The sequence below is a fragment of the Pinus tabuliformis genome, chromosome 7 (genome assembly GCF_031772625.1).
Source record: "Pinus tabuliformis cultivar Carrire ecotype Pingquan chromosome 7, CPIR1, whole genome shotgun sequence".
Lineage (NCBI taxonomy): Eukaryota > Viridiplantae > Streptophyta > Pinopsida > Pinales > Pinaceae > Pinus > Pinus tabuliformis.
In genome coordinates this window covers 1606313360-1606325123 of record NC_142293.1, presented here as the reverse complement: position 1 = coordinate 1606325123, position 11764 = coordinate 1606313360, and the positions used below count along the sequence as shown (strand labels likewise).

Genomic DNA, 11764 nt, shown 5'->3' with positions numbered 1-11764 from the left:
TAATAATAAAAAAATTTAATATTAAAAAAATTTATTGGAATAAAATGTATTTAATCGAAATTACAATTTGGTTGAGAAAAAATTATGCTCATTCTACAGCCTAGTATAATGTGTAACTTTGTCTGTCTCTCATCAAAGTTTAAATTTTGTTCATGTTGACCCAAATAAAAATAAAAATAAAAAATAAATAACTATACAAAATATTTAAATAATATGGTTCATAAAAAAAAAATCACGTGAAAAAATTGAATCCCTCTCAACTCATGTTAGATCAGTGTTTAAGATGGATCTATGCTAGTATTATTAGACAACTATACCTCTCACCTTTCTTCCAAAATATATTAACATCTCTAACATGCTCTCCAACGAGAATGTGGAGGGAAAATTGCCTCTCATGTTAGGATCATGAAATATTGATAGAGGTTATGGGGCCCTCACAATGGCCCTATTAAACTTCATTCTGTAAATTTATCAATAGTTTTTTAACTTCAGGGTTATGAGAACCCATGATTTTTTCAATGGTATTCATCTCTTATATAGCATATTTAAAAAGAGAAAAACTTCATGTTAATTGATCTAAGTGACTAATGAAATCTTAGTAATAGTCTTCATGTTAATTGGTTTAGCTGACTAATGGAATCTTAACAATAGAAACTAACATTTCTCTTAGTATTTTCCTAACTAAACACTCAACCATATACACTCAACCATATGATTATTAAATATAGCTAAAAGTATTCTTAAATATTCACAACAACAAAAAAAAAAAAATATTTAAAATGCAAAATACAGTAAAACTATCATTTTTATTTTTCAAAATCCAAAATATCATTTTCAACTTCAAACCTGCATTGCCATCCCATATGGACTCGGAACCTCAATTACCTGATATAAGGATTGACTTAAAGCCTAATCAAGTTTAACTTAATTTAATGTGGATTGAATCAACGGATTTGATTAATGTTTAAATATATTATTAGTATTTTTATTGGGTCATTTTCAGGGAATTTAATAGATTTTCAAATATTTTAAAAATATAAAAGAGCAAAATAAATTACTCCACTTCAGATTCCAAATATTTCCAAATCTCCTTTTTTTTTCCTAATATTTTCAAATCTACAGTAAGCTTAACATATTTGGAAATCCACAATCACCTTACGCTCAAGTTTAATATTACTCCTCAGCCATTTGGTGATGCTCACGAACCATTAAATGCGCTTCGGACCCAGACCAACAAGAAATTATATGTCGACTGAGCTCAAAATGAAAATGAGCTTAAACGTTGGAAATTTTAAGCTGCACTGAGTATACAACCACAATTTACAGGTGTGCTGGAAAGGTTACAGACGAAGTAAATTCAACGAGAAATGCAATGAACTACAAGCCTTTCACATGATACTGCTAAGTGAATTCAACTTGTTCAGTAAAAACGGTCTGCTCGAGTACTATCATTTTGCTGGATCCTTTTGATTCATATATGGCTTAGTAACTTGTCTAAATTGTTATGAGAAGATCCTTTTTCCTGGACTGCTCGCTTGGCAATTTCCTTCAGTTTTCCTATTCTTCTCCTTATAATTCCATTTGCTGCCTCTCCCTTTATGAAATTCCTCACCAACAACGCTAACTGTTTTTTCCTCACCGTCTTTTTCAAGTGCATTCCAATTCCCCGCTCTTCACAAACGAATTTCGCATTTGTTTGTTGTTCCCCAAAGAAGGGCCAGCATATCATCGGCACCCCTGCGCTTATGCTCTCCAACGTGGAGTTCCACCCACTGTGAGTTAGAAACCCCCCAACAGATTGGTGTGATAATACTGCCAAGCTTCCCAGACAAACATACATGACGTAGCATGGCTTCCGAGTATCCAACCATGTGAGGCAGGTCCTTTCTTCTTTCCAAATACTCAATTCATCTGGGAACCCATCCTTAGCCTTACAATGTAACGACTGAGAGAGCAGCAAAGGGCCAATGGCACAGACAGGGAAGTGAAGTGAGGGTGCCTCCAAAACTGGGCCTTCGAGCTCAACGAAAGTGTTGAGTATTAATCCATCTGCTGCTAACGTGCCCTGGGCTTGATTTATTGCATTTTGAAAGAAGAAATCCGAAGGGGCAGAAACTGGGCAGCTCCTTCAACCGCAGCGGGGGCATTCCCGGGATGCAAGTTATTATCACTTGATCAAGAGATTCCTCATTGAGGCAGCTCTCATCTGTGAAATATGAATAACATTCTGTCTCAATATAAACCAAACATAAGCAATCTTCTATTCCAGTACACAAGCGAGCATATTGTTGTTAATAAAATGAAGCTGAATACGAATAGGTTTACAATCTGCGTTAGTAGTACATGTTGTGGACATCGTTCTTCCCCGCCTCCATGTTCAATGGATCGAGAAATATGAGAAAGACGTCATTAAAGTTTTGACAGTACCTCATGGAGGACGAAGGAAAATTAGAAAAAACAAATTGAAGTGTGTTTTTTTTGTTTTGTCTCCTTTTAAATAATAAAAAGCAAGTCAATACCCGTAATAAGTTATAAATCACCATAATTTTAAGAAATTATAAAATTAAATTAAATAGTAATTTTATTTTAAAATATCATTATTAATTAAAAAACTTAATATATGAATTAAATTTATAGATATATTATTATAAAAATAAAAAATCAAAATTTTTAATTATTAAGATTTATTTTCAGTTTTATCATGGAGATTTTGAATTTATAAATAAACTCTATTATAATACTATAGATTAATATTATAGTTTACTATTATTACATATTTAAAAAAATCATAATTCATGGTTTATTTTTTTTAATTAATCAATTTAATTAAAAGAATAGAAAAAACATAATTTATTTTAAGATAAATTTGAACATTTTATTGTGAGTGCTATTAAAAATATTCTGAAATATTTAAGTGGAGGTTAAGTCTATACCCTAACATCTATTTAATAATTATTGATAATTAGCTTTTAAATTTAGAAATAATAATATAGATAATGGAAAAAATAGTTTTTTATTTATTTTTAATATTATATATATGTTTTTATTAATAATTTTTGTTTCTATCTTCATTTTTATTAAATAAAATGTTTTAATTAAATAATTTTTTATTTTTCTAATTGAAAAATAACTGTATTTATTTATTTGGAGAATATAGGAAAATGAATTTTTTTTATCAAATTCAAGGGTATAGCTGTAATAACTTAAATCTTTAAAAAAAATCAAAAGTAATTAAAAGAAAAATAGAAAATATATCCTTAAAAAAGATTAAAGAAAAAAAAGATAGAAATGTAGAGATATTATTAATTTTAAAGAAATTTTTAAAAAATATTAAATTTTTTAAATTCTATATATATATATATATATATATATTTTAAGTAAAGGTAATCTATTAATATGTACAGAAAAATACAGAAAGGACTAAGCCTCGACCAAGTTTAACGTAGAGTATCAACAAAATCTGGACTGCCCCAACATTAGGGAAACCAGTTCATCGAGAGAATAAAAACCAAAAATGGTATCAATTCTTGAGTCCAGAACCCACAAAAGAAACAGTAAGATCATGCCCTGACAAATAGTCCAGCTAGGAAACCAGATTCCATCCAAAACTAGCAAAAACAAAAAAAACCAAATAGAAAACACTTGGGCAACCACGTACATCCACATCCTAACACTAGGCAGCCACTTCCGAACCCCTGACAGCCTCATCCATATCTCTCGCTGCCACGTCCATTCGGCTAGAAGCCACGTCAGCCTAGATGAAGTCATCCGGGATGGGTTCCTCGATGATTGGGCATGCCCACTCGTCCACCTCATCCCTGGAAATGTTGTTGTGTGGCTCTCCACCGCCGCTGTGAGGCAACCTGCAGAGTAGACCCGTCATGACTCGAACCACCAAAGGGGCACATGGCAGCAGAGCTACCCCCTCCAACATGCTAATTCCCACCCAAATTCTATCCATGTGAGGTGAAGAGGCTCTCGTCCATCCCATTCTTGTCAGTATCCCTACAATTACTACATCTGGGAGCGTCCTCCTACGGCAAGTTGGAATTGTCAACATGAGAGGCCATCTAAGAGTTTTCTTTAGTGAAGAGAATGGAAATAATAGCGATAATGACAGGCATGTTCAGGGAGCTACAGAACCTGAATTGGGCTGAGTGGGGAGTGGGTTGAAGGGGCAAAGGAAAATGAGCTGAGTGGACAGCAAAGTGGCCATGAACAACACCTGAAGAATGAGCCAGACCCTGCCGACTTCTACTGCTAGGATATCTACCCACCCTATGAATTGGAGGATGATGCAGTTCAGGGGAAGGAGAGGAGGTGGTGCACTCAGGGTACTACTCAGTCGGAGGGCAAGAACTTCCTCCCCGAGTTCCTCCCCTACGACTTCTCATATGATGTCTTACCATGTTGATATCGCTGGCTAAGCACTCAAAGGGAGCAGTGACAGGAGGGACAATGACAGAGGGAGCTCTAGTAGAGGAGTTGCAAGGCGAAACAGGGTCATTTTGAGTAGAGGTTAAAATACAAAGACCCAAATGAGAATGGTGAAATCCATTACCAAAATCCGTGCAATAAACAATCTAGTAGCGACGACCAGTTGCAGTGCGAAGGCTAGGCTCATAGGCCTGAGGCAGAGAGTTGTAGCGGAGTAGGGGAGACAGTGAAAGAATGAATTAAGGTACCTCCATAACCTAATAGTAAATGACTTTTTTCTGATCCGGACCTACATTGAATGTAGCCTGCAGAGTGTCTTTAAATCACCTCAGGGTCGTATGGGGAGGGGTGCCATCAGCCAAGTGGCATGTCCCGTCGCTGCCATTCTTTAGAGTGCTCATTAAAACCTTAACGTGTCACCCACATCTGGGTGGCCTCCTTCTTTCTGAGTCTTCTCTTTCTCGACTATTTCATTGAATTCCTTCATCTATGCATCTATGGCTATAGAAGATAACGCATTAGCATTCAGAGTAAAGTTACTCTCCACCCCTATGTTGGCAAGAAGGTCAGCCACCTTATTTCCTTCCCGACGAATATGTTTGGAATTAACTGCTCTATGGGTTCTAAGCCAATTTTCAATATGTTCCAGTATTTCAGCTAGTCACCAATTGTTGCCAATTTTGTTTGAGGGAGTCCCCTGCAGAGTTTTATTCACCATACTTATTAGTATTTGAGAGTCACCTTCAATTATGAGAGGGAAGAAACCATGTGAGTGAGCTAAGAGGAGCCCTTGCCATAACCCTTCAAGCTCTGTTGAGTTATTCGAATCCCATCCATTTGAGCCTATAAATGTTAGAAGGGTGACTCCTTTATGATCTCTGAAAATTCCCCCAAACTTGGCTTTACCTGGATTTCCTTTTGAGGCCCCGTCGAAGTTCAGTTGGAACACATTCTGAGGAGGAGAGATCCATTTGTCCAATATTGTACTTTTTGCTACAGTTTTAGCAGAGATTTTCAATTCTTGATTCCATTGTAGATTCTAGTTGTCCCAAATAGTCTTTTCCTGTGGCAGTGAGGGAAGGTCGTCGTCATGCCAAGTTTGGAGTAGAAGAGTTTCCTTGAGGTTTTGACATACATTTTTCCAAATGATTTCCATAGGCGATGACTGATTCTTGAAGATACGTTTGTTCCTCTCCTTCCATATAGTCCACATGAGAAGGCCGAGGATAAGCTTCCATAAGGAGTTAAGAACCTTGCTCTTATAAGGATTTCTTACCCAATTGTGAACAGTGGTGGGGATGTCTTCCTTGATTCAACTGTCCCTTTGGCATCGAAAACTGACTTTTTCCTAGAGCTTATGGGCCAGAGGGCAAGTGTTCATGAGATGCAAGGTGGTTTCTTCTTCCTGATTACAATTGGGACAGATGGAAGGTCCATGAAAGTTTCTCTTCCGCAGATTATCCCAGGTGAGGATTTTGTTTTGACAAAGCAGCCAGAGGAAGGTGGACACCTTCGGCCATAAGTTGGGAGCCTAGATAGCTGTCCAAAGCGAATCTTTGAATGCGGATTCTTTTATGATTATGTTGTAGACTTCATGCTTTGTGAACATTCCCCTGGCTTCATATCCCCATTTGAGCACATCCTTATTTTCTGAATATCTTATTTTCCAACTGGAGAGTTCCTTTCCCAGGATTTGTTGATCGGGCTCCAGGCCATTTTGAATAATGTGATGAGGATTTACCCATTGCCTGAATCCATGGGTTAAGGTAGGCTTCCAATATTGATTGATCTTATCGAACCTGTGAGCTTCCCAATTGGGAATTTGGTGAGGATTAATCCAATCTTTTAGTCTATGTTATTGCTGCCAGGAATATTCCTAGAACCAGACTATTGAACCTGAACCTATTTCAGTAAGTCAGATGAGATCCTCAACAGGTCTATTGTTGGCATATTTAGCTGTCCATAGAGTGGCCCAAGGAGTGTACGGTGCTGTGAGCCAGTTCCACCAGATGCGTGCTCCCATAACAACATTGCTATGATGAGGATCACGGAGCCCAGTCCCTCCAAAGTGCTTGGGTAGACATACTTTTTCCCATTTAACCAGAGCCCATTTGCATTTCTGTCCTGAGTTACCCCATAAAAAGGATCTTTGGAGCTTTTTTATTTCTTTGAGAACCCATTTAGGCGCTGCCAGGATTGAGAAGAGATACAGCGGCATAGATTGAAGAACTGATTTGATTAAGACTAAGCGACTAGGCATATTGAGGGATCTGTGGGTCCAAGAAGAGAGACGTGCTTCTAATTTTTCAAGGAGCAGATTCCAAGATGAGTGTTTCAGGGCAACATCAGTCAAGGGAGCTCCTAGGTAGTTGGATGGAAGAGCGGCTATCTGAAAACCCAGGATTCGAGCAATGGAGGCTTGGGTAGCAGCAGGGGTATGAAAGAAGAAAATTTGGGATTTGGCTTGGTTTATAGAAGCTCCAGAGGCAGCAGAAAAGTTAATTAATAGAGATTTTAACTTATGAGCTTCCTGAAGGATGCCCATAAAGCATGTTATCATCCACAAATTGTTGATGGGTGAAGGGAGGGGAGTTGGGAAAGGATAGGCGACGAAGTCTGGGAGTGAAGTGCATCTTTGATACATCTACCAAGACCTTCCACCATGATGACAAACAGAAAGGGAGATAAGGGATCTCCTTGTCGAATACCTCTAGAAGGATGAAAGGGGGAGGAAGGAATTCCATTGATAAGGATGGAGAAGAAGGTGGAAGAAATGAGACTCATAACCCATCTAACCCATGGTGGAGAAAAACCAAAGGCAGTTAGCATTTTTTGAATATAACTCTAGCTTAGACTATCAAAGGCTTTAGATAGATCTATTTTAAGTAGCATACCTGCTTTTTTATGCTGCTTCAAAGAGTGGATGATCTCATGCGTTAGAATTATGCCGTCAGTGATTTGCCAGCCCTCCACATACCCTGATTGCTCTGGGGAGATAAGTAAAGGGAGCAACGGTTTAAGCCTTGAAGCAATGACTTTGGAGACTATCTTGTAAATGACGTTGCACAACGCTATAGGCCTGAATTTATCAGGGGTTCTAGAATGAGCTTCTTTAGGAATGAGGGTAATGAAAGTGGCATTCATGGATGGAAGCATCCATCTATTGGCCCTAGATTCTTCCACGACCTACCAGACCTCTAATTTGACCAAATCCCAGAAATTGTGAAAGAAGTTAGAAGTAAACCCATCTGGGCCTTGCAATTTTCCTTCTTTTAACTGTTGAACTACCTTCTCCACCTCTTGTAAGGTAATCGGTTTGAGGAGCAACTGATTATGTTCCTCAGCTATGATCTTCGGAATGGATTTGATTATTTTATCTATGGCATCCGTCCTATCTATTTGAGTCTCATGATGAACCTGCTTGAAGTATGTCAGAAGTTCTTGTTCTATGGCTGCGTGGTCCTCTACTCTTTCTCCTTGGCTGTTCTATATATGGGTAATGGTGTTGATCATTCTCCTTTGAATTGTAGAGCGGTGAAAAAACTTTTTATTCTTTTCACCTTCCTTCTGCCACCTGACTCGTGATTTTTTCTTCCAAAGAACTTCTTCTTGCTTGTCTCTTTCCAAGATTTGAGATTGTAGGTGTGTTTCTTGCTCCGAGAGCTACTCTGTTTTCCCTTCTGTGATGATTTTCTGTTGCAGTTCTATCATTGCTTTATTTAGAGCAGTTTGTGCCTGAAGAATATTTCCAAATCTAAACTGGTTCCATTGTTTGATATGGAATTTGAGATTTTTGAGGTTTTGCTGGAATTGGAACATTTTTTATCCCTCCAAAGGTATGAAGCTTTTCCAGACCGTGTTTATGATGTTATTGAAGTCTGGATGTTTTAGCCAGAAGGCTTCAAATCAAAAGGGCCGACATGCAGTGTTTCCTGGTCTTGTGCATTGGATTGTGATTGGCCAATGATTGGAACCTATGAAGGGAAAAATTGAAGCTGAGAGGTGTCCACCTAAATGGATTGCATTATCAGAGAGTAGTAATCAATCCAATCATGAGGCAATTTGATGAGGGTCTACTCTTTTATTGTTCCAGGTGAAAACTCCATTATTGAAGGGTAGATCAATGAGCCAGTTGTCTTGGATGAAGTTCTTTAAGTGATAGCTTTCCTTATCTAGTCTGCTTCTGCCTTCTCTTTTTTCCTCCAATTTGGTTATCATGTTGAAATCCCCCCCCCCCCGTGATCCAGAGATGGTGGGTTCTTTCAGTATTGACTATTGATAGAGTATTCAGTATGTCTATCTTATTAATGGCTTCCTGTGGCAAGTACACATTTGTTAAATTCCCATGGATATTTGTCCCTGTTATATGCAATGAAGCCTAAATGAAGTGCTTGTTCGCATGCATATTGGAGAGCGTGATTGTATGTGAATTCCAAATGATTGCAAGGCCTCCAGAGTTGCTGAGTTACAATTAGTTTCCTGTATGAAAAAGATACTTGGTTTTTATTGCTTAATCATGATTTTTATCGATCTATACTTCTCATGGCTGTTAAGCCCTTTAATATTCCATGAAATGAGCTTCATGATGAGATATTAGAGAGGGTGGTATAGTACTTCGTGAGCTTGGAATATCTGCCCGATTCCACTAGTATTTCACCAATGTGAATGGTTCATTGGAGATCTATTTTCCTTCATCTCTTTTTGTTATCTTTGTTGAGGATCTTTCCATCCCATTGACTTCTAGGATGTATGCCAAGGGTTCATTGTCTCTATGCTCTTGACAAAATTATTTCCAGGTTGTCCAACTGTATTTCTGGAACCTTGTCATAACTTTTTGTTTTATAGGATTTCTCTAAGCCTAGAATATCCAGATCTCCTATATCTATGCTCTTTGGTTCCTCTTCCATATTTTGGGTTTCATTTCTTTCTTCTGTATTTTCCTTTGTATCCTTTAGAGCGGTCTGCTCATTGCCCACCTCCATACTTTGAGTGAGCCAGGCGGGAATATCATTAGGAGAGGGCGAGCCGAGGTCAAGGCTACATGAGTTTTTGACTTAGATGGCTCCTTAGAGAGAGCAGGGGTTTCATGGTTGTCTAGATCTGGCTGGGCCAGGGACTCGAAGCTATTCCTTGTACTTGGTCTGGGAGGGTTACCATTAGAGGTCTTGGGATTAGATCCAGATTTTCTGAGGTTCTTTTTGCGATGGGAGACTTTCGTAATTCCATCAGCGTCTGATTTTACAGAAGCAGGAGGGGCTGAGGTTTTCAGGTTAGATGGGCAATCTTGAAATAAGTGGCCAAGAGCATGACATTTCCTACAGCGGAATGGAACATGTTCATAGTCTATAGATTGGATCCATTCAAAATCGTCATGAAAAAGACTTACCGCATCTGACAGGGCATTTTTGAGATCCATATAGACGCATATACGAGCATATGAGGTGTATCTTTTGAGCTTAGTCTCCTCTGCCACTTTGACAAACTCACCAAGACCATTGCCAATACCTTGTAATGAAGCCTCATCCTATTACTTCAAAGGGAGGGAGTAGAGGCGGATCCAGACTGGTGCCCAACTAAGATCTTCTTTATTCGGGTTAAATCTCTCAACCCATTCTCTGAGATATAGGCCAACAGCATTGAAGAAATATGGCCCTCCATCAATGATTCTATTTCTATCCTCCAGACAGTTGAAAACCGCTGTGAAGAATCCTTAGAGCCTAGCTGCAGGGTTATATGACCTTTTGGCTTCCATTTGGCTATAATCCATCCCTGCAGTGCTTTTTCTGTGGGCCAAAAGCTAATAAAATTCCCTATCAGAGCATGATCATTCATATAATGGATTTGTGTGTTAATCCTACAACTAGGTAGCTCGATCTTTGGTCTCGAGGCTGCAACTGGCTTGCATGTGGTGGAAGTCGCTTTGGGAATCTCGCTAACTATTTATTTATCTCCTTGAGAGTCCTGTCGTTCTTCTGTCTCCTCTTGGACTGTTTGTTTGTAGGCTTCGTCCTTCATTGGAACCTATTCGTTGTCATTTGGGGGAGGCTCTATGCCCTCCCCCTGAGGCATTCTCATGATTTGTTCACCTCCTTTGTCTGTTGTGGTTTGTCTTGTTGCTATAAGAGTTGGGAGCTCCTCCGAGTCCTATGGGAGCTCTTTGTTGAAGCTCTTTCTGGATTAAAAAAAATCAATTTTTATTTTTATTATATATATATATATATATATATATATATATATATATATATATATATATATATATAGATATATATATTTTAATGTAAATAGATAAATTAAATGGTTGATAAACACTTATAAATAACAAAACACTAATATCATAATATATATCACTTTATCTTAATTTTAAAAAATATAAAAAATTAACTAAATTGTAATATATTTTAAATTATCATTATTATAATTAATTAAATATATATATATATATATATATATATATATATATATATACTAATTAAATCTGTATATTGAGAAAAAATGTAACAATGTTTTTAACCATTAAAATTTACATTTAAATTTGGTATGGAGATTCAATTAGAGGTTGTTGTAATACCATGGACCAGTACCATAGTTTACTATTACCACATGCCCAAAAAGAAACCATGACTCATGTTTATGTGATTATTCTTTTGTAATTAATCAATTTTATTAAAAGTGTAGAAAGAGCATAAATACTTTTATAAGTATTACTAAGAATATTCTTAAATATTCAGTGGAGGTTAAATCCATACCCTAACTTTTACTTAACCTTTAATGATAGTAAAAAATGAGGAAATACACAAATGCTTTTTTTATTTAATTTTAATATCTATTTTATGTTTTTACTTTTATTAATAAATTTTATTTCTATCCTCATTTTAATTAATAAAATGTTGTACCTAACTATTTTTTATTTTTCTATTTAAAATATAAAATTTGTTTATTTATTTTGAAATATTAAAAAAATTATCACGTGAGATCTGAGATTTTTGTGAGAAGAGTGATTATGTTCAAATATGTCAGGATTACTCATATGACCACCCAACAAGTGTAGTACATCTATGAGCCATACTCATGTAAATGTGAGTAATCATGAAATACTTGAAAATAAAATTTATGGCATTCAAATTGTATAAATTACCTGACTTAAATTTTCAATTCCAAAAATTTGTTATAAAATTTTGAAAAAAAAAAATTATATATATATATACTCACCGATGAAAAAATACATTACAAAAAAAAAAAAAAGGAGAAGAAGAATTTATCTTTAAATAAGTTTGTATAAAAACATAACAAAATTATTAAAAACTATTATTCTCATCACTAAATAGAT

The 11764-nt window shown here is 36.5% G+C and overlaps 1 protein-coding gene across 1 annotated transcript; it reads right to left on the bottom strand.

The window, feature by feature from the left end:
* Positions 1-1471: 1471 nt before the first annotated feature.
* Positions 1472-3733, bottom strand: LOC149254296 (7-deoxyloganetin glucosyltransferase-like). Its single transcript, XM_089454751.1, has 3 exons — positions 3694-3733; positions 2061-2206; positions 1472-1945 (listed from the first exon to the last, which is right to left on the bottom strand). The coding sequence occupies exons 1-3, from the start codon at positions 3731-3733 to the stop codon at positions 1472-1474; spliced, it is 660 nt and encodes a 219-aa protein (XP_089310877.1).
* Positions 3734-11764: the final 8031 nt, after the last annotated feature.

What these genes read in the sequence shown, in the direction of transcription:
- LOC149254296 (XM_089454751.1), bottom strand. Translation starts at nt 3,733, where the DNA reads ATGGACGTGGCAGCGAGAGATATGGATGAGGCTGTCAGGG. An exon ending in TATGGATGAGGCTGTCAGGG is followed by an intron (nt 2,207 to 3,693) that starts GTTCGGAAGTGG and finishes CATATTTCACAG; the next exon opens with ATGAGAGCTGCCTCAATGAG. An exon ending in ATAAATCAAGCCCAGGGCAC is followed by an intron (nt 1,946 to 2,060) that starts GTTAGCAGCAGA and finishes CTGCTCTCTCAG; the next exon opens with TCGTTACATTGTAAGGCTAA.